The sequence below is a fragment of the Schistocerca cancellata genome, chromosome 8 (genome assembly GCF_023864275.1).
Source record: "Schistocerca cancellata isolate TAMUIC-IGC-003103 chromosome 8, iqSchCanc2.1, whole genome shotgun sequence".
NCBI lineage: Eukaryota > Metazoa > Arthropoda > Insecta > Orthoptera > Acrididae > Schistocerca > Schistocerca cancellata.
The window spans coordinates 153,384,801-153,409,275 of NC_064633.1; the positions used below are offsets into that span (position 1 = coordinate 153,384,801).

General features: G+C 42.5%; 1 protein-coding gene across 1 annotated transcript in view; it reads right to left on the reverse strand.

Moving 5' to 3' along the window:
• LOC126095433 (lachesin-like) overlaps positions 1-1,767 on the reverse strand; it is a gene marked incomplete at its 5' end in the record, with an annotated part of 731,549 nt that extends 729,782 nt beyond the window's left edge. The window contains one exon of the mRNA XM_049910227.1: positions 1,606-1,767. Within this exon, the coding sequence (XP_049766184.1) occupies positions 1,606-1,767 (162 nt within the window). The remainder of the gene's footprint in view (positions 1-1,605) is intronic.
• Positions 1,768-24,475: the final 22,708 nt, after the last annotated feature.

The window sequence follows — 24,475 nt, forward strand, 5'->3', positions numbered from 1 at the left end:
CTTGGTTTTGTAGCAGAGAATCTGGAGGATGTTTCCGGTTCCATTGTTCTGCCACAACTGTGCGCTGCAATGTATAATAGAAATTCTCTGGCAACTATTCTCGATATTGACGGATCTATTTCACTTCAGTTCACAGTTGCACCAAGTTCTCAAAATTTTCCAGTGATGTTTTAGTTAGTAATGTGGTCCTGCCAACTGGTTGCTTATAGGGTGCCTAAAGGATGCTGCTTTCTCGGATAGTTATGCACCAATTCAAGCAAATCAGATTAATAGTGAAAATTTTTAGGGAAAATTTTATGTTGATCAATCAGGTACAGGTACAGGTATAACTACTACACTGAACATGAAAGGAACTGCAGACTGGAAAAGAATGAATCCAGCTTTGCTGAACATGCTCTGAATGTCATTATTATATTAAATGTGAAGTTCTTCGTAGAGAAAATAAAGGTAGAAAACCAACAGTACTAAAATGTCCGGCTATGAACAAATACCAGCCACACAGTTCTGACTTAATCCCTAGCGATCAAATACACTTCCAATATTCACCTTCGAAAAGCAGCAGCATCCAGTTAGTATTATTCTCACTATAAGATAATATATTTCTTGTAAACAGTATAACCGTTCCCCACGCACATTCCATTGACTATCTCCTCCTCTATGCCCAACCTCCTCCTTTTTGCCTGTTCGTCGCTTTCACCACTTATGTTGTCCGTATAACGTAGTAGCTACTACTCACATGTGCACTGTTTTGGCCTCTACATTATTACACTTTTAATCTTCGTGTAAAATGTAATACAAGGTCTACTTGTTCATGGATTTTTATGTACTAAAATGTGCTTGTTTTTTTTGTAGATATAAAATCTTTCAAAAAACTATGTTTGTACAGTTATAAGCTCTCACTGATGTATCGACTGCTTGTTTAATCGTAAGTCATCTGAGGATTGCCTAGAAAGCCGAAAGCCGGTTCACAATTAACTATAAAATAATTATTATTGTGGAACATCAACGCTGTTTATTTCAGTTTTTCATTTACGTGTAAATCCGACGAGCCAGTACTGAGATACTTTAACAAAATTGGACGTAATACATGATAAAGAACATAAAATCTAAGACAAAATATGGCATTCAGGAAAACTCTCAAATTAAGATTCTTGGGTCGGAAATTAAGGGACAAGCGGGACATCCACGCTGCAAAGGCTAATCATTCGAACGAACATCGACAAATACAGTTGGAAGGTACAACTGGTGTAACAGACATGTGAATACTTCCGTTAACTAGCTGCTGCTTTCAATATTGGTTGGAGCCCACCGTGATAGTTGTGATTTTATTAAAGAGCTCTCCCGGAGTACAAAAGACGCAGTAAATATTGCCTGTATTGCATAGAATACTTTATATTACTTTCATTTATAATTTCAGAAATGTGACACCATATGTCTGTACTACCATAAACATGGTTAATTGCTGGTACATGATACATTGTTTCACAACTAGCCGATAGCTCGAGGCATCTGCAGCATCTTCGAACTGTCAGTCACAGAAATCCTGAGGTGACATTAGCACGTCGGGCTACAGTGTTGATTGGCTACAGTTGCAGCAAGACTCACCACTTTGTCACCGAGGTGCGCCACTCTGCACGGCAGGTACACCGTCTGCCCAGCGAGCGCCGTGATGCTGGTGTCCGTGGGTTCGAAGCTAGGTGGGGGCAGTCCGTGCGGCTCCGGAGTCCTCCAGTCGCGACTGGGCGTGCCCCACGAGTAGCCTGGAAAGTTAACACCCTACATAAGGTACTGTCTCATCATAACACGTCACAATATCTCAAGCAGGAGGGGCGTTCAACAAGAAATGCAACACATTTTGTCCTAAAAGCGGTTTGGTTTTATTTAGGATTCAAATGTAAGATATTACTCCCCACTCTTTTGGTTAAAGAATCCTATTTTTCAACACAATCAATGCTCAGTGTCCGCCCCTGGTAACTGAGTGGTCAGCGCGACGGGATGTCATACCTAATGGCCCGAGTTCGATTCCCGGCTGGGTCGGAGATTTTCTACGCTCAGGGACTGGGTGTTGTGCTGTCCTTATCATCATCACTTCATCCCAATCGACACTCAAGGCGCCGAAGTGGCGTCAACTCGAAAAACTTGCACCAGGCGACCGGTCTACCCGACGGGAGGTCCTAGCCACACGGCATTTCCATTTCCAATATTCAGTGTGACGGCCTTACGCACCTTACTTTTGAGGGCTTGTATGCCCGCACTGTACCACTCTGCTGGTTGACGTTGGAGCCGAAGTCTTGCCGCATCCATAACCTCCCCACATCCACGTACTGCTTCCCTCAGAGTACATCATTCATTGTGCCAAACGGATGGAAGTCGTAAGGTACTAGATCCGAGGATGGATGAGGAAGACTTGTCCAATAACGGTTTGTGAGCTTCTCTCGGGTGTGCAGAATTGTGTGTGGCCTTGCATTGTCATGGAGAAGTTCGTTTCCTTTTTCGTGAAGCTGAAGTCTTTTCTTCATTTTCCCGCGGGTAGCACAATTCAGCACTGATCGTTGTACCATGAGGGAGAACATTAAACATAATAACGCTTTCAGAGTCCCAGAAGACCGTCGCATTCACTTTACCCGCTAAAGTTGTAGCTTTGAACTTCTTCCGAGGATAGATCGTGTGGCAGCACTAAGAGGAGTGCCGTTTTGTTATCGGTTCGAAGTGATGAAGTTTGATCGCTTGTGACGATGTTTGATAAAAATTGTCACTATCAGCCTCGTGACGCGCAAGCAATTCTTCAGTTAGGCGGCGAGGAATCCTGTGGAGCCGGCCGTTGTGGTCGAGCGGTTCTAGGCGCTTCAGTCCAGAACCGCACCGCTGCTACGGTCGCAGATTCGAATCCTCCCTCGGGCGTGGATGTGTGTGATGTCCTTAGGTTATTTAGATTTAAGTAGTTCTAAGTCTAGGGGACTGATGACCTCCGATGCTAAGTCCCATAGTGCTGAAAGCCATTTTTGAATCCAGTGGACACACACCTTTGAGCACCGCTATGGTGGAGTGTGTCAACACTACGAAAAGTGAAGTCCAGTTAAGCTTTGAGCTGTTTGACAGTGTTCCGTTTGTCAACTCGAATGAGAGTGTTCGCACGTTCCAACATGGCAGTAGTCACATCTGTGTGCTAGCACACTGGACTCGCATTCGGGAGGACGACGGTTCAATCCCGCGTCCGGCCATACTGATTTAGGTTTTCCGTGACCTCCCTAAATCGCTCCAGGCAAATGCCGGGATCGTTCCTTTGAAAGGGCACGGCCGACATCCTTCCCTGTCCTTCCCTAATTCAATGAGACCGAAGACCTCGCTGCCTGGTCTCCTCCCCCAAACAACCCAACCCAACCCAACCCAACAGCTGTGTGCGGCCGGCTGGCATGCGGGAAATCGGACAGGTGTGGGCGACCTTGTTGCGATAATCACGGACGCCTCGCCCAACGATTCACTGACAGGTCTCCGTAGACGTCCTGCAAGCGCCCATGAATATCTGTAATGCTCTGGTTTTCCACCAAAATAAACTCAACCACACCTCTCTGTTTGGAACGCACCTTCTTTGCAGACGACATTTTGAAGGCAATGTATAGCGCCGCCATCTGTCGGCAATTCATGAAACTCTATGGACTGAAACGAGAATATTCCACGATGCCCCACAACGAATTCCACTTTTTTAACCTAAATCGCTCGAGAAAAAAAAATGTGTTGTATTACTTACAGAACGCCCCTCGTATATCGATGTGGCTGCGTATAAAAGAACAATATATATGTTGCGTTAAAGTCAAGTATAAGAAATAACACACACACACACACACACACACACACACACACACATATATATATATATATATATATATATATATATATATATATATATAATTAGTGAAACGAGAAGTATACTACTGTATCAGCTCGTTACATATAACAGTTTACTCGCATTAGGATACAGTACTGCGCTTATCTCACTAGTACGTTACGAGTTCTTTCAGACAACTCCAGATCATTCCTTAGATCTTGATGAGATTGAGCAGTTCGCTACTGCTCCTCTTCCTCACCAGTATCAACGGGAATACCGTATACTTCATTTCTGAGATGGCGCAGACAAAAATCCCGATGATTGCGGTCACTTGATCTTTCTCCCACTCATCTGAAGCACACAGCTGGTTTAGGTCGTTAGAAGGTTTTCCCTGCCAATGTAGTGTTCGTAGACCAAGAGTAAGCGTTTTACTCGTTTCCCCTCGATCGCACGCCTGTAAATTGAATTTTCAGGTATCAGCGCAACATTCCCAGTCTATTCAGTTCCCTTATATTTTCACAATGTTCGTAATCCGATGTCCTCACATCATCAGGGATATAGACGAGGAAAAGTTTTATACAGGTACCAAAGTCACCAATTGCGAAGTGGAAATAACAAAAATTAATTAAGATGGAGATTTGAAATACCAGTTAGAAACAGAGTGTGTTAAATCTTCTTGGGAGAAGTTTCCTGCAACGATTCTAACTTATTTCCATGTTATTTTTTATTTGCGTGCTACAGCATTTCGACTATGTAGCAACTCTCAAGTAAAATGTTTAATCCATTAACTACATAGGTTTTGGGTTACAGTAATTTTCATGTGTAACTGTTCAGTATTACCTCACATCAGTATATCACATAGTTTGTGTGCTACTAGTTGTACTGTCCCAAATATAGTGGCGACACACCAGTCGAACCACAGACCCATCATGAAAATGATAACCCAAAACATATACAGGGTTTTAGGGGTATAAATAGAGATAATATCATTGATGATTGAGTGCAGTGTAGTAAACAACACTATATCAGTATTTACTCATTTGCAGTCTAATAATTATAGGTATGGTTTTAGGTTTGTTACTGCCTCAAAGTACATACGGAAAGAACAAGCTATTAATGATTATTTTCCCCTGGGAAGCGGGTCAGGTGTTGAATTGTGGACGCGTGAACGCTAAACGGCTTATCTATACAGACAGATGTAGTCGACTTAGTTGTGCAACTACGACCGTGCAGAAAACATCAGGTCAGTCGAGTGCGCGATGCCACGCTGGACGGAACGAAGTGCGCGCTCTGCAGAGGTTGCGCAAGACTTGGCCGATCGCTGTCAGCAGGGCCCCATCTGCCGCTTTGCTTACGATGACCCTGGCGACGGCGGACGGGCAAAGGTTGATGACGAACCGAACAACGGACACGGTACGCAAAGGAGTAGCTCGCGCAGAGGACAACAGATGGATAGGACCCCGAATTAGGGAGATCGGCCCTCGCCCTCTCAGACATAGGTCGCGGTCGGGAATCCTGCAGGCGGAATCAAGCAGGATCGTTACACTAGACACACACACTCCTCCTTCCTATACAATTCAAGGGCTGTCTATGGATTCAACAACTGTTTGTGTGTGAATTCGCCGGCCGCGGTGGTCTAGCGGTTCTAGGCCCTCAGTCCGGTACCGCGCGACTGCTACGGTCGCAGGTTCGAATCCTGCCTCGGGCATGGATGTGTGTGATGTCCTTGGGTTAGTTAGGTTTAAGTAGTTCTAAGTTCTAGGGGACTGATGACCACAGATGTTAAGTCCCATAGTGCTTAGAGAATTTTTTTGAATCTGGCGGATCGCTTGAATTTGCGCGAGCAATGAACTAATCGGCTAATCCATTCACAAATCTGGTCCGATACTCGGTACGCTCGTATTTTATTAACTAGACAGTGTAGGATGCCTTATGGAAATCTAGGCGCCTTTGACTACAGCGCTCAGGGCTTCATGGAAGATCTGAGAGGGGTGTGCTGCAAAAGGTACTAGATTACCGAATCCATCTTATTTATTACAGAGACGATTTTCGTTTTACAGAAATGTTATGATGTCTGAGAACATAAAATGTTCCATAATTCTACAACATACAGATATCAGTGATACAGACATATTACACCTTGGCAAGAACAGTAACATAGCTGAACAATGCAATACTTGGGGTAAATCGGCCTAAAGAATTCTATAAAACTGATAATGAAATGCTATAAGCCTTCTTTAATTTTCAGGTAAGTAATTTTGAAAGTAATATGGACGTATAGTTCTGTTCTAGTCCAATATGTGGCCTTATCTGGTATTTGTTAATTAATTCCTTGAGTTGTGTCACTGTTCCTAAAAAAACTATTTTGTTTTTGTTGTGGCCCTTCATGTAATGCTCTTGCCACTTTTCCACCCCAAATGTATACACCGGCTGATCAAAAAGTCAGTATAAATTTGAAAACCTAATAAACCACGGAATAATGTAGATAGAGAGGTAAAAATTGACACACATGCTTGTAATGACATGGGGCTTTATTAGAACAAAAAAAAAACAAAGTTCACAAAATGTCCGACTGATGGCTCTGGACAGCAAAACGTCAGTGACTGCGCATGACAATCGTGTGTAAAAGGAGCTGTAATGACAGAGAGAATCAGATGCGCCAGCAGGCGCAGCACGTTGACGTTACCTGAAAAGGCGCTTTTAGTGAAGCTGTATTATCAGAATGGGGAATGTGCTATTTCAGCGTTACGATCCTATCGCCATAGGAAGGGGATTCGAACGGGTGAAGGTCCGCTGACAAATGCAGCTGTGGCGAGAATAAGTTCGAAGCCACGGGTTGTTTAGACGATAGACCCTGTAGTGGCCGACCGAGCACAAGGCGTAATGCTGCTGGGACAGTTCAGGAAGAAATGGAGACTGCAGCGGGTTCGTCTACGCACGGGGAAGTCAGCGCTCGTGCAGTCGCACGTTGAACCGCCATTCCATACACTACTGTTTGGTTGGCACTGAGGCGTACCCTCAGATGCTATCCGTACAAAATCCATCGGCACTATGACCTGTTTGTTACCTGGCGATTTAGTGAAGCGGAGGGCATTTGCGGTGTGGGTGTTTCAAAATGTGGCGGAAGATGACAATTGGTTGAGTAACGTGTTGTGAACCGACGAAGCTCATTTCACGCTCCGAGGGTCTGTCAACGTCCACAACCGCAGAATTTGGGCTACCGAAAATCCTAGAACTGTCGTGGAAACACCATTGCACGACGAGAAAGTCACGGTATCGGTCGGATTTACCACATCCACCGTTATCGGGCCTTTTTTCTTCGAGGAAATGCGTGATGCTGATTTTGTAACTGCTACCGTGACGGATGAGAGGTACGCCGATATGTTACAGAATCGCATCATCCCCAGCCTGGCTGATAAACACCTGCTGGAACGTACGATGTTTATGCAGGATGGCGCTCCAACCCATATTGCTAGACGCGTGAAAGATCTCTTGCGCGCGTCGTTTGGTGATGATCGTGTGCCTCGCAGGTCACAAGACCTCAGTCCGTACGATTAATGGCTTTGGGGTTACCTCGAAAGTGTATAGTGATCGACCGACATGTCTAGGGATGTTGAAAGACAACATCCGACGCCAATGCCTCACCATAACTCCGGACATGTTTTAGAGTGCTGTTCACAACATTATTCCTCGACTACAGCTATTGTTGAGGAATGATGGTGTACATATTGAGCATTTCCTGTAAAGAACATCATCTCTGCTTTGTCTTACTTTGTTATGCTAATTATTGCTGTTCTGATTAGATGAAGCGCCATCTTGTCGGACATTGAACTTCTGTATTTTTTTTTTTTTTTTTTTGTTCTAGTAAAACCCCATGTCATTCCAAGCATGTGTGTCAATGTGTACCTCTCTCTCCGTGATTTATTCAGTTTTCAAATTTATACTGACTGTTTGATCACCCAGTATATATATATATACTGTAATAAAATATGAGATTCGAAATTCTCTCAGGCAAAATTAGTGTTTAATTGTAAAAGAAATTGAAATTGTTGTATTATAAAAATATAAAATCCAAAATTATAATTCATGAAAAATAAATACCACTTAATAAGGAACCTCAATTAGGTACAATTTAAGAAACACAGTTTACGAATACGTAGTATCGTTCATGGGCTTATGTAATGTAGGGATACTTGTCCCGAAAAAAGGTATTCAATAAGTGCTTTTTTATAGTAGAAATGCCAATTCTTTTTCTTGTTCGCTGCAATGCGCGAAATTTCGTAAAAATACAACAGCTGTAATTTTCAAAACATTGACATCGTAATGCAAGATACAGACATTTGTGTTATATACTTCAACTATTGCAGTAACCTATAATGTGGTGTCACTCTTTGCAGTAACCTATAATATGGTGTTCGAAAGGAGTTGATCGCGTCAGGAGTGCGTTGTGTTATATTTCACTTTTTGAAGAAATTTTTAATCTACTTGTGTTATATTTTAGTAACCTTTAATGGTATATTTGAGAGCAGTTGATTATAAATGAGGGCATTATCGAAAAATATTCGTGATACTACCACTGCAAATACGTGGCGTTGACGTAAACCGTAGAGGCATGATATCAAACGGTATCTCCGCACACAAAATGAAAACAAGCTTGGTGGATGTGTATATTTGTGTAGCAAGCAAGCTTTCCGGCCGAAGACGGTGCGTTCTCGGAAATATTGCAGATGAATAATTGTCTAATATGTGCCCGACACCTACGACTTCTGCGCGGTGATCCAACCATTTCTCGCGACGGATGCGAACTGTTCTCATTCACAGACGAGGAAAAATTTTACTTCGTTTTCGCTTGCTGAACAGATATTCTGTAATGATGAAAGTGTGAAAAAGATGGAAAAAAAGACTTTGGTTTGGATGTGGGATCCATTCACACTAAATAACACGCGGTCTATGAAAGACATTTGTATGCAACGAAAAAGACCAGCATGGAGGCCGTGCCTACTACTTATCCCCGATTTCGCCCAAATTTATGACATATGCAGAGCTTGGCCAGAAATTAAAGTGACAGGAGATCCAGATGATTAAGGCTTTAGAAAAAACATCATTTCTGGCGCAGCGCGAGCGAGGCATTTATGTTAGCGTAGTTTCAAGGCAGTGGCTGGAGCGTCGGGAAGAGGACAGGTTGGTAAACCGAAGTTCGCGGTACCGAATCTCTCAATGAAACTTTCTTACTTTCGATTTTTACATTACGTACACTGCAAATAAACCGAAATAATTCTCAATACGTTATAGCAATTTTGTCAAATAAGGACATGTTTCGAAATTATGGCTGTTACGTGAAATAAATTGTATTTATTAACACGTACTGCGACAAAATCAAGGCAAATTTAAACGGACGCAAAATCTCCGAGATTGGCAGTCTTTTACACAAACTCGGAATTTAGCGCAGACTTCATTGCGAAATGCTTATAATAGTTTCCAAAACGAAACTTTGTCTCGAAATCTGGCAGGAAATCCAAAGAGAGTCAAGTCGTGTGTAAAGTACGCTAGCGGCTAGACAAAATTAATGCCTTCGCTGAGCGACAGCAATAAAAATACTATCGACGCCACTGCTGCCAAAGCAGAGCTACTGAACACAGCCTTCTGAAATTGCTTCACCAAAGAAGACGAAACAAATATTCCATAATTCGAATCAAGAACAGCTGCCAACATGAGTAACTTAGAACTAGATATCCTCGGAGTACTGAAACAACTTAAATAACTTAACAAAAGCAAATCTTCCGGTCCAAACTGTGTACCACTTAGGTTCCTTTCAGAGTATGCTGATACAATAGCTTCTTAACAATCATATACAACCGCTGCCTCGATGAAAGATCCGCAACCCAAGACTGCATAGTGGCACAAGTCACACCAGTATTCAAGAAAGGTAGTAGCAGAAATCCACTAAATTACAGGCTCATATCATTAACGTCGATATGCATCAGGATTTTGGAACATATATTGTGTTAGAAGACTATGAATTACCTCGAAGAAAATGGTCTATTGACACACAGTCAACACGGATTCAGAAAACATAGTTTTTGTGAAACAGAGCCAGCTCTTTACTCACACGAAGTGTTTGGAGTGCTATTGACAAGGGATTTCAAACTGATTCCGTATTTCTGCATTTCCAGAAGGCTTTTGACACTACATCACACAAGCGGCTTTTACTGAAATTGCGTGGTTTGTAATATGTCTCAGTTATGTGGCTCTGATCAGTATGGGACTTAACATCTAAGGACATCAGTCCCCTAGAACTTAGAACTAGTTAAACCTAACTAACCTAAGATATTCACACACATTCATAACCGAGGCAGGATTCGAACCTGCGACGGTAGCAGTCTCACAGTTCCGGACTGAAGCGCCTAGAACCGCTCGGCTACAACGGCCGGGAAAACAGAAGTCATTTCTGGCATTCGCCAAGGTAGTGTTATAGGCCCTTTGCTGTTCCTTATCTATACAAACGATTTAGGAGACAATGTGAGCAGCCGTCTTAGATTGTTTGCAGATGACGCTGTCGTTTATCAACTATTAAAGTCATCAGAAGGTCAAAACAAATTGCAAAACGTTTTAGAGAAGATATCTGTATGGGCGCAAATTGACAAATGATCCTAAATAATGAAAAGTGTGAAGTCATCCACATGAGTGCTGAAAGGAATCCGCTCACCTTCGGTTACACGATAAATCACTTATATCTAAAGGGCGTGTATTCAACTAAATACCTAAAATTACAGACATTAACAACTTAAATTGGAAAGAACACATAGAAAATGTTGTGGGAAAGGCTAACCAAAGACTGCGTTTTATTGGTAGGACACTTAGAAAACGTTACAGATCTACTAAGGAGACTGCCTACATTACGCTTGTCCTCTTCTACAATACTGCAGTGCGGTATGGGACCTTTACCAGATAGGATTGACGGAGTACATCGAAAAAGCTCAAAGAAGGGCAGCACGTTTTGTTTTATCGCGAAATATGGGAGAGAGCGTCACTGAAATGATACAGGATTTGGGCTGGACATCATTAAAAGAAAGGCTTTTTCGTTGCGACGGAATCTTCTCACGAAATTCCAATCACCAATTTTCTCCTTCGAGTGCGAAAATATTTTGTTGACACTGTCCTATATTGGGAAAAACAATCACCATAATAAAATAAGGGACATCAGAGGTCGCACCGAAAGATATAGGTGTTAGTCTTTTCCGTGCGCTGTACGAGAGTGGAATAATAAAGAATTATTGCGAAGGTGGTTCAGTGAACCCTCTGCCAGGAAATTAAATGTGAACGGTCTACGTATTCTTACAAGAGAGTACTGACTCTTTTGGATCGAGGATTCTAAAATAAAAATGGTGGATGAATACGCAGGAAATTGTAGAAATGTCGTCTTTGCTTCATGGAAATCTGGGAAACATAAAACAGCCACGTACTGAAATATATTGACTGATGTATGAAGACCCACTTGCAGGAGAATATATTTCTTTTGTTAGTTGACTCGTGGCGAGAAGAAAGAAATCCACAGTTATACGACGAGATTCCTAAAGATGAAGAAGGATTGTCATATTTGGCGAAATGATGCGTTACACATGGTTTGCTGCTAAACCCGACAGCAACAATAAAAGTACCAAGTAGTTCTACAGATGTGGCGTTTGTAACGCGACCAAGATGCCGGGAAAATTAATGCTTTCCCAGCAAGTCTAAATCGTCAACTGTAAAATCCCTTCCTGGAAATTTATTTGCATTCCCGGATTTTCCTTTGCTTTCCCTTTTCATGCCTTTAATGAAAATATTAATAAGTGCAAAACACTGAGCATTATTTCGGTTTATTTGCAGTGTAGCTAACGTAAAAATTGAAAATAAAAAAAATGTACTGCATAGGGAATCATTCCCACGGCATTCCGATTACCATTCTGTATTCTTTCCGCTTCCCCTTCCACTGTCTGGAAACTAAGCTAAAATAAATGACTCATGACCCTCCGACACGCGTTTTTTTCCAAACGCTTGGCCATCTGGAGTTCCCACTTCTGCAGGTTTCATTTCTGGCCAAGCCTTGTATAACATAAACTTGGACGAAGTCGGTGGTGACGAATAGGAGCGGTTACCCTGTATTATTATTATTGTTGCTGCGAACTTCGTCTGGACAGGCGTAAGTCTCGTGTCCATGATTATGCGTAGTGTATGCGTATGACGATGTCGTGACTACAGTTCACCTCCAAGACGTACTTAAAAGGTGAAAGCACGGCCGTTGGAGTCAAGGCCTGTGCTTTCACGGTTTTAAGTACATATTGGAGGTGAACTGTAGTCACTGACAAGTGGTTTGTACCATACTGTGTTGTAATGTCTTCCAGACAATGGCGGTACGTCGAAACTAGCAGCAACATGATAAAGAAATACTTCACATCAGCTTTTCGTTTTTGGTACAACATATTGCAATTGCGTAGTACAATTTCTACATATAAATCTACACTCCGGAAGCTAAGTTACCGTGTGTGACGGAGGATATTGTGTAACACTGTCACTCCCCCGTCCCGTTCTGTTCATGTTTTCCGGGAATAACGTCTGTTATTAAGCCTTCGTGTGGGATTGAATCTCTTTTATTTTACTTTTATGGCCCTTTAGCGAAATATACGTCGGAGGAGGCAGTATATCGGTTGACTATTCTAGGAATGTACGCTGCCGGAATTTTAGCAGAACCGGTAAACTATATTAAGCTGCTGAAAGCCTCTTTTACAGCTTCTGCCACTGGAGTTGCATGAAGATCTCCGTGACGCTTTTGTGACAATTAAATGAACCTGTAACGGAACACTCAGCTATTCCTTGGGTCTTCTGTACTTCTCCCAGTAACCCTATGTGGTACAGATGAGCAATATTCAAGCGTTGGTAGAAAGAGTATTTTGTAAGCTACCGCATTTGTTGAGATTTCCTGAGGAGTCTTATAGTGTATTTCAGTCTGGTATCTGCCTTACCTGCGATTAGTTTTATGTGCTCGTTCCACTTTAAATCGCTCCGTACGCATAGTCCTGGATACTGTGTGGGCACGGAACCATCGGAAGCAAACACATCTGCTCCGGATGAATGTTCTATAATCGTGTAATCATACAGTAATGGCTCATTCTGCTTATTTATGCGGAATACATTTCAATAAGAAAAGGAGGATCAGCATTGGTCGTTGAAGCAAAAGTCTTTATTTCACTTTCAAATCGATTTCAGTCACTGTGCGACTATCATCAGTGCTGTATATAAAGCAACAATAAAATAATCAAATTGCACTATAAGGCACTACATCTGCCCAAGTATAGAAGTAAGAAAATATAGAAGAGATCGTTTTCATCAACATACCTAGTATTAATCCCCTGTGGACTCATAAATGCAAGCAATAAAACTGCGATATCTGCAAATATCAATGAAGAGTACTTGTCCGACCAAAGGCACAGATGCACCTGGGCTAGCTGCTTACAGGGTCCTTCGTAGCTATTCTCATTACCAATACCGGACGCTACAGTGCCCTCTTTATAATCATTATTACAAGATCTTTTATTCATGAAAATAGAAGACATAACGAAATATAGTGTCTAATCCATGCAAACATCAAGAACCTAAAACATAAAAATCTTAGTACTACATTGTAAAGACCGTGCTCACGGGTTCTGGCTTGTGTTTCGGGAACCAGGTCCCAAAGTACACTCCTGCAAATTGAAATAAGAACACCGTGAATTCATTGTCCCAGGAAGGGGAAACTCTATTGACACATTCCTGGGGTCAGATACATCACATGATCACACTGACAGAACCACAGGCACATTGACACAGGCAACAGAGCATGCACAATGTCGGCACTAGTACAGTGTATATCCACCTTTCGCAGCAATGCAGGCTGCTATTCTCCCATGGAGACGATCGTAGAGATGCTGGATGTAGTCCTGTGGAACGGCTTGCAATGCCATTTCCACCTGGCGCCTCAGTTGGACCAGCGTTCGTGCTGGACGTGCAGACCGCGTGAGACGACGCTTCATCCAGTCCCAAACATGCTCAATGGGGGACTGATCCGGAGATCTTGCTGGCCAGGGTAGTTGACTTACACCTTCTAGAGCACGTTGGGTGGCACGGGATACATGCGGACGTGCATTGTCCTGTTGGAACAGCAAGTTCCCTTGCCGGTCTAGGAATGATAGAACGATGGGTTCGATGACGGTTTGGATGTACCGTGCACTATTCAGTGTCCCCTCGACGATCACCAGTGGTGTACGGCCAGTGTAGGAGATCGCTCCCCACACCATGATGCCGGGTGTTGGCCCTGTGTGCCTCGGTCGTATGCAGTCCTGATTGTGGTGCTCACCTGCACGGCGCCAAACACGCATACGACCATCATTGGCACCAAGGCAGAAGCGACTCTCATCGCTGAAGACGACACGTCTCCATTCGTCCCTCCATTCACGCCTGTCGCGACACCACTGGAGGCGGGCTGCACGATGTTGGGGCGTGAGCGGAAGACGGCCTAACGGTGTGCGGGACCGTAGCCCAGCTTCATGGAGACGGTTGCGAATGGTCCTCGCCGATACCCCAGGAGCAACAGTGTCCCTAATTTGCTGGGAAGTGGCGGTGCGGTCCCCTACGGCACTGCGTAGGATCCTACGGTCTTGGCGTGCATCCGTGCGTCGCTGCGGTCCGGTCCCAGGTCGACGGGCACGTGCACCTTCCGCCGACCACTGGCGACAACATCGATGTACTGTGGAGACCTCACGCCCCACGTGTTGAGCAATTCGGCGGTACGTCCACCCGGCCTCCCGCATGCCCACTATACGCCCTCGCTCAAAGTCCGTCAACTGCACATACGGTTCACGTCCACGCTGTCGCGGCATGCTACCAGTGTTAAAGACTGCGATGGAGCTCCGTATGCCACGGCAAACTGGCTGACACTGACGGCGGCGGTGCACAAATGCTGCGCAGCTAGCGCCATTCGACGGCCAACACCGCGGTTCCTGGTGTGTCCGCTGTGCCGTGCGTGTGATCATTGCTTGTACAGCCCTCTCGCAGTGTCCGGAGCAAGTATGGTGGGTCTGACACACCGGTGTCAATGTGTTCTTTTTTCCATTTCCAGGAGTGTATGTGGTGTAGCATGAATCACACTATAACGCAGCACTGCAACCATTATATTAACGTAATACTGAAATAATTCCAGCTAAACCAAAAGAACTGGGTTATTCTATTATGCCCTTTGACATTAATTTTTATGAGAATACATTTCCAAATGTTTTTGGTTAGCACACTGGACTCGTATTCGGGAAGACGACGGTTCAAACCCGCGTCCAGCCATCCTCATTTAAGTATTCCGTGATTTCGCTAAATCGCTTATGGCAAAAGCCGGAATGGTTCCTTCGAAAAGGGCACGGCCGGTTTCTTTCTCCATCCGTCCCGTATTCGAGCTTTTATTGTCACTAATGACCTCGTTGTCGACAGGAAGTTAAATACTAATCTCCTCCTCCTCCAAAAGCCTTTTTGACAGACGATGTTTAAAATGAAATATAGTGTAAAAATACACAGCACCGTGTAAAAATTTTAAAAAATCAAGATACAAATTCGTCTTTGTTCATACTTGGGTAGAGTGACTGTACGACAAGAATAAAATAATCCGACTGCACTGTAAAATGCTAAATCTGCCCAACAAAAATTCTGTTTGGAAGGACTGTAGACACGTTAGTCTTTGTCCCTATTTGTGTCTAGATAAAAAGATTTTCATAACAGCGAACTGTCGTGTAATATTTTAGACTAAGCCTCAGTTGCAGTCAAGTGGAGTAAATCATTCTTCAGATTTAAATGTCAAGAGCACTTTATGACAGTATATGACGTCACTGTCACTCTATCTAAATAAGGTTATGAGCGTTTTGTACGCTCTCTTTGTTTTAGATAATGTTGTGTATATGTTTCTATCTACACTGTTTTTATACGTTATTAAAAATGTATGAATGTGAAAATTAATGTCAGAGAGTGTGCGTACAGCACGTTTCACTAGAGGATTAGCTCATAGAAAACATTATAAAATAAATTGGGGGAGAAACACGGGTAATGTATCACGAAGAAAATAACGTCCGCACTGTCGGAATATTACGTGATACCACGTACTTATACATTTGTCACTATTACAGCGCCATCTATCACAAAGCGAAAAAAATGGTCCAACTGAAACATTCACATTTCTTTATGTACTACACGAATATGTGATAAAAAATGGGGGTTCCTATTTAAAAAAAAAAGAAAACGCATTTGATATACGTTTGACCTCTGGCAGCGCCATCTAGCGGCCCAACCATAGCGCCATCTGGTTTCCCCCTTCGGGCTAGACAAGTTTCGTTCTTTGTAGTTTTTTCGCTTGACGCTTATTTCGTGAGATATTTGGCCCGGTCACGATCAATGGACCACCCTGTATATCGTACATACACTTTCCAAGGCGCTGTCAATTCCCTTCAGCTGTCCTACAAAGTCCTTCACCGACTGTAACGGAATTACAATGGCGTCGATAAATATCAAAGTTTTTATTTCCACTTCATGAACTGAAAGCTAGTATTTACATATCGACAAATATCAGCCGACAGTTGGTTCCTAAGACACGTAAGAATTTAGAAGACTTATCGAGAAATTCAATAAGTAGACGAAATAATTAGGCCAGCCAGACATGAAAACATTGCAGTTATGAAGCTGAAAAACGTACTATGGAGGAACTACAACACCTTAAAGGGTGCATTTTTACTTGCTGTTTAGAACAAAAATACAATACGCCGAGAAGCTGATCACCACGCTCTGATCTACACCTATACTCTACATATTTTGAAGTCGAAGAATAACAGAGCTTTTAAAATCAGCAGTGGTTATTTTACCACCTTCAACATGAAGACGTTAATAAATGGTTCAAATGTCTCTGAGCACAATGGGACTTAACTTCTGAGGTCATCAGTCTCCTAGAACTTAGAACTACTTAAACCTAACTAGCCTAAGGACATCACACACATCCATGCCCGAGGCAGGATTCGAACCTGCGACCGTAGCGGTCGCGCGGTTCCAGACTGTAGCGCCTAGAACCGCTCGGCCACTCCGGCCGGCAGACGTTAATACATCAGTTAAGAAACGATGTCGGGAAGGGTCGCTGAACATGTAACGGAGGCGACAGTCTCCCTTGTGACAAATACGCTGGTGATGAGTCACCTCAGCGAGGTTGCGTTCGTCACCGTAACGTTAGAGCGACTAAAAGCTCTCCCGAGGCGATTAGGTTACTTGTCTGTAAACAGGGAGTTGTGTAAATTATTTGTAGAGAGAGAGAGGGCCGCATTCCACGGTCTGGGGGCTTTCGTTCTGGAGCTGGAACGCGCCTCTGTACCAGTTAATGGCCCTCGGTGACAGCTGGAGGAGTCGCAGCTGCCGCCACTGGACGAGTGAAGTGTCGCCTGGTGAGCATGCCAGCTGTGCGCATCACAGGGACCTACAAATACACTGGAGACAACCGAGCAGAAAACTGCCTTATGACTCGAAGTTGACAATCAGTGTCGTAACCCAGCGGGGATCGAAACATACTCACGTGAATCCCTTCGTCGGATAGGAAGCGATGTGGGATTTTTCAAGTCTACCGACTGTTTGGCACGTGACCGGCGTCGTGCAAGGGAATAAGTGGCCGACAGCGTCTAGCTGAGGTTTGTCGGGTCTCTGACGCTGGAGAGGGTACAAAAAAATTCGGGTGTCAGGCTAGAGAGACAGAAATGAAGAAACGAGCTTCTGGGTTGGTATCTTGGTCTGATTTTATTGCTTCTTCCCGAGTTTACATGAACTTCTCCAAGAGCTAGGTCATAATTTCAATGAGCGTAGAACACAGATGAGGATTACTAGACACTCAAATTATTAGAACAAATAGACTGTCTGGCCTGTCACTTTGACTCGAATAATGGAAGGGAATCAGTTTCTTATTGCTCAAATCGAATAACCAGGTTCCGTTACACGTCACACTGTAAGCGATAGTCAGTCGTAGGTGCAAGTAAGCCATGATAGACTGACTACCCACAGACTAGAGTAGTGTACAGACAATAAGTCCTTCTTAGTTCCAAGGCTAACTGAACAGATTATTTCACTCACATGATTTTCTGATGTCGGCTCATGGACACTCGAGGCTCGTATGCTGGCCGGAACTCTTGTACTGTTGCACTCTGCCCTGTTGGTCAACTGGTGGTCTATTTCTTTTAAATGTTAATTGTGTTTACATTTAGTACTTATTTAGCCGGTCGAAGTGGCCGAGCGGTTCAAGGTGCTACAGTCTGGAGCCGCGCGAACGCTACGGTCGCAGATTCTAATCCTGCCTCGGGCATGGATGTGTGTGATGTCTTTAGGTTAGTTAGGTTTAAGTAGTTCTAAGTTCTAGGGGACTAATGACCTTAGAAGTTAAGTCCCATTGTGCTCAGAGCCATTTGAACCATTTTGAACTTATTTAAATATGTATTTGGGGTGGTTTGCTTGTAGATGCTACGTAGCCGCATTCGCAATCAGCCAGCTTGAAATCAGCGGTTTCTCAATGCTCGCGACCTCATATTGGTCTGGCAAAGGATCCAGCACTGTACGTCTCCATCTAGATTTCCAGGCTCTACTTGTTAAAATTTTTACCAAGATAACTTTTTGTTGTTGTTGGAAATCACTTCATGATTCGGTCTTTACAACAACGAGGCACTTGTTTCGATCAGGACACGTAGCCCATTCGGCAGTCACAGTAATGAAAATTCAGATATAAACAAGCCGAAAATGAAATGTCCCACTACAAAGAAATTTCATTTTGCTTGTTATAACCTTACACAACCGCCTTAGAACGGTGGTCGCTCACGAGAGCTGAAAATGGTGTAGATCTGGTACCAGACGATTAGAAGATTGCCGACGTAGGTAATGACAGTGAAGTGATATGCACGAGCCATTTGGTTGCCTGTAGTCAGCGCAGTAACATGAGTCAACAAGAAGACGTGTAGTGGGAGATGCTACAAGAAACGCATAGCGGCTTTAACCTGGGTACATTTCATATCCCGAAATTAAGTCGCGATTTCGAATGACAAAATTGTCTGCGTGGATGTCGCCATAATCAAGCGAAAGCTTGACGCAAGTAATAATTAGAGTTTGGATAAATATTTGAATGTTATCGATTCTTTTGCGAACCGGTGCACACGTCAGCACAGCGAGCTGGCAATAGCAACCCGAATTCGTGAAGGAGAAGCAGTAATCATCAAAAAAGGAATAAAGAATGTCTTCTTTGTGAGATTCTACTGCTATTAAAGAAACAATCTTGATCATTTTAAGCTAGCTGGTTCGTGTTAACACTAATAAAAAGCCGTCACAGCTATATTGATACACATTTGTTATTTCAAGACCGATTACGTTTGAAAGAACATGGTTTGTGTTTTACGTAAACCTACCGTTATTTTTCCATTCTTGCTTTTATTCACGTAACATAAGTTGTGCAACATTCTTCTTAATGTACTTTGATATATTTTGCAAATCTAAGTTTTATTCTTCGTTATTTCAGGAAATTTAATCTTTTTCTGTTTCATGTAATGGTGGTACAACAATGAGGTAATGCTTCTTCATGCCCAACACCCACTCTTGCTACACGACTAAAACTATTCAACTCTCCAAGTGCTCATAGATCAGTCTGGTTATTACCCTGGTCCTCAGATTTGGTTGCTTGCTCTAGTTCAATGGAATTTCACCGTACTGTGATTTTTTAACGTCCTTCCAGTTTGGTTTTAATTTTGTCAACAAAATATGCTTGAAACCGTAACACTTAGTTACTTATCTCTTTTACGTGTTCAATGACATTGATTTTTGTAGTCAGTTTTATTCATTACTTACCAGCGTTCTGAGTAACCACCCTGAGACATTTTCCTTTCATAGTGTATATAACTACTTTACAATCTCAATCCTACTGTCTTATTTATCTACTGACGATACTACAACTTTGTGCAAGCATTGAAAATTGTTCCTTTTTAATATGAATAATTGTATTGTTTTCTTTTTTAATGTATTTCTGCAAATTTCTTTATCACCTCTGTGGTATCTTTTACACTTTAATACCATTTCTGTAATTAAGATTATTGTCTATTTTTAACGACTATGATATCCCACGATCGATACTTCACACCCAGTAGACGCCAAACAGTATGTTTACTTGTTTATTTCTCTCCCAGAGCGCCATGCCTGGACAGTCTAGCGCACACAGCATGCCATATTGTTTTGCACTCACTGCTCGCCGTGCTTCTGCTATTCGGTCGACGGAGTGTTTACATGACTGCCACAATCCAGACTTTTCTTTAATATAGCAATGCGTAATATAGCTAAGGTTCTTAAGGGACGTTATTGTCACTTCTCCGTGATGATTTGTTATGAGAGCTGCCTGTGTAGTTGGATATTATTTATACGTGTAAGTTACTGTAGATTTTTATCCTGATTATTGTTTTATTCAGCTGCAAGTGACTGATGATGTTCTTTTGGAAAAAACCTTCATACGTAATAAATGTGCATCAATATAGCTGTGTTGGTTTTCTATTAATGTTAACAAAGACGCTACGGCATACGTCCTTTTGTGCGGTTATAGTTTTGAGCTTTTACGATATGATTAAAAGTCTGTAAAACATATATGACAAGCGAAAACTAAGTTTCTTTTTATGTCTTACTGAGAGCGAAAAGTGAAGAAGGTGTGACAGTCGTAATAATTCGTATACTGAAAAATGTTCATTACTTCACAAGTATGGAAACCAGAAACTAAAAATCATATCCTTGTAGTTCTATTTTCGATCAAGTTTGTGCTAAACGAAACAAAAAGTGTATGCCTTTCTAGCTATATTCACAAAGTTTAAACTGCTTACGTTCTAAAACAAATAAAGAAACATGTTCCTTCCACCAACAGACATTTCGAGTAAAGACCATGACAGTAAAACAAGAGACAATTGGGATCATTCAGAGAAGACCAACAATCATTCTACCGCCTACTATACATGAATGGAGCAGGAAAATTTTTAGGGGAGGAATAATATGGTACAATATTTACTCTCCGCCACTACCCACTTATGTGATTATCGTACTGGAGACTTAGGTGTGGAGGTATGCGACTGTCACGGAGTACGTGGTTTCGGTTTCAAGTTCCGTCAAGGAGTTACGTTCCTAGAGTAAATGGCACGGTACGGTGTATAATAATTTATTACGTCACAACTGCTTAGACAAAAAATATTCACATTATCTGTTTTCATATATATTTTGTATACTTAAGCAATCATTACGTAGTAAATAATTATACAAACATTTAGAAAGGTTGCAAATGTTTAATTAGTAATAGGTTATTTTTTTTAAAAAGAAAGGTGTTGTATGCTGTTTTCGCTTGTTGTTGTTGTGGTCATCAGTCCTGAGTCTGGTTTGATGCAGCTCTCCATGCTACTCTATGCTGTGCAAGCTTCTTCATCTCCCAGTACTTACTGCAACCTACATTCTTCTGAATCTGCTTAGCGTATTCATCTCTTGGTCTCCCTCTATGATTTTTACCCTCCACGCTGCCCTTCAATGCTGAATTTGTGATCCCTTGATGCCTCAGAACATATCCTACCAACCGGTCCCTTCTTCTTGTCAAGTTGTGCCACAAACTCCTCCCCAATTCCATTCAATACCTCCTCATTAGTTATGAGATCTACCCACCTAATCTTTAGCATTCTTCTGTAGCACCACATGTCGAAAGCTTCTATTCTCTTCTTGTCCAAACTATTTATCGTCCATGTTTCACTTCCATACATGGCTACAGTCCGTACAAATACTTTCAGAAACGACTTCCTGACACTTAAATCTATACTCGATGTTAACAAATTTCTCTTCTTTAGAAACGCTTTCCTTGCCGTTGCCAGTCCACATTTTATATCCTCTCTACTTCGACCATCATCAGTTATTTTGCTTCCCAAATAGCAGAACTCCCTTACTAATTTAAGTGTCTCATTTCCTAATCTAACTCCCCCAGCATCACCCGAGTTAATTCGACTACATTCCATTATCCTCGTTCTGCTTTTGTTGATGTTCATCTTATATCCTCCTTTCAAGACACTGTCCATTCCGTTCAACTGATCTTCCAAGTCCTTTGCTGTCTCTGACAGAATTACAATGTCATCGGCGAACCTCAAAGTTTTTATTTCTTCTCCATGGATTTTAATACCTACTCCGAATTTTTCTTTTGTTTCCTTTACTGCTTGCTCAGTATACAGATTGAATAACATTGGGGAGAGGCAACAACCCCGTCTCACTCCCTTCCCAACCACTGCTTCCCTTTCATGCCCCTCGACTCTTATAACTGCCAACTGCTTTCTGTACAAATTGTAAATAGCCTTTCGCTCCCTGTATTTTACCCCTGCCACCTTTAGAATTTGAAAGAGAGTATTCCAGTCAACATTGTCAAAAGCTTACTCTAAGTCTACAAATGCTAGAAACGTAGGTTTGCCTTTCCTTAATCTTTCTTCTAAAATAAGTCGTAAGGTTAGTATTGCCTCACGTGATCCAACATTTCTACGGAATCCAAACTGATCTTCTCCGAGGTCGGCTTCTACCAGTTTTTCCATTCGTCTGTAAAGAATTCGTGTTAGTATTTTGCAGCTGTGACTTATTAAACTGATAGTTCTGTAATTTTCACATCTGTCAACTCCTGCTTTCTTTGGGACTGGAATTATTATATTCTTCTTGACGTCTGAGGGTATTTCGCCTGTCTCATACATATTGCTCACCAAATGGTAGTTTTGTCAGGATTGGCTCTCCCAAGGCCGTTTTCGGTAGTCTGCAGTAATAGTTGGCATACTGTAAAATACCATTTATATTTTCTGTGCATTCATTTTTTTCCCAGGCATAGCGTTAACTCAAAATGTGTCACTGAAATGATGGTTAGAAAACGTTTGCAGAGTGATGGGGTAAAGGCTGCAACAGGAGGAAAATCATTTTATTAATTGCTTTTGGAATTTTTTTACAAGTTGTCGACGACTATTAGGGTGTACGGGCAGCCACGCAGCATCTTAACCGCGGGGGAATGAGTGCTTGGACGGAGACTGCACGAGCGGTGGAAACGAGCGGCTAGTTAGACGGAGGGCATAGAGTTTACAGGATCTGTTACCGTGTCAGAAGAAGATCTGATTATAATTATGTATACGCCAGACGTTGTTCTGTGTGTGTTTGTGAACAGTGTTAATTTTTTATTGCTCCGGGCAATATTAATTTAATTTTAAACTTGAGTAATTCTCATTTGAATACAGATAATTATTACGAGACGCAGTATCTGTAAATGTGCCTTCAGAATATATTCAGGATATATTTTGTTTAAGCATTTCGTCGTTTTTATTTTATGTATATACGTAAGGTGGTCAGAAACAGTCTGAAAAGCTTGTAGGGGTGTTTCTGGCTAGTGTGTGTTGAGATATAACTGGGAAGAAAAAAATTCGATACGTTACAGCGTTTCCGAGGTAATTAACATTGAATTTAGCCAGTCAGTACGATATTGCAGCGCCTGTGTTGTTCAGAAATACGATGCAAAATCCCGTCAGACACGCATGCATGTCCCAAGGAACATTGCATCGTATCTCTGAGCGCCACTTGCACTGCAGTATCGTATTTATCCGCTGACAACGGGAAAGCAACTTTCAATTAAAACGTCTCCCCTGCACGGGAATCTACACAGTGATTGTTCAGGCTGTTGACACATGGTTGACAACTTATGGGAATTTGGGCCAACCGTGAGTAGTGCTGGGATAGCGTAAAGGTAAGGCGACCGCTAGCGATAAGCGGGAAATCCGGGTTCGGCTACCGGCCAGGCACAAATTTCACTGTCGTCCTTCCATTCTACAGCTGATCGTTTTCCATATTCGCAACTGCGAATGAGTGTTATGTAAATCGTTTCTTCGTTTGGTTTCCTAAAACCGAATAACAGACGGGTTCGATTCCCGGCGGGATCAGGGATTTTCTCTGCCTCGTGATGACTGGGTGTTGTGTGATGTCCTTAGGTTAGTTAGGTTTAAGTAGTTCTAAGTTCTAGGGGACTGATGACCATAGATGTTAAGTCCCATAGTGCTCAGAGCCATTTGAACCATTTTTCGAATAACAGAGCGATACAAAAATTGAACATGGGGCGGTAGTAAGGATCGAACTCGAGCCGAAGAGTGAGCAGTTCCGCGCGCTGTCAACTAAACTACGAGAACAACTGTCACTAATTGGATCTGGCGAGCCGGCCGCTGTGGCCGAGCGATTCTAGGCCCTTCAGTCTGGAACGACGCGGCTGCTACGGTCGCAGGTTCGAATACTGCCTCGGGCATGGATGTGTGTGATGTCCTTAGGATAGTCAGGTTTAAGTAGTTCTAAGTCTAGGGGACTGATGACCTCAGATGTTAAGTCCCATAATGCTTAGAGCCATTTTTTGAATCTGGCGGATCGCTTGAATTTGCGCGAGCAATGAACTAATCGGCTAACTTGAATCCTAATTAACTCGGAAACGACGTAACATATCGAATTGTTTCATAACGGTTACTTCTCAGCTCGAACTACGTTGTAACACCATTACAAGCTTTTCATGCTGTTGTGAACGTCCTGTAT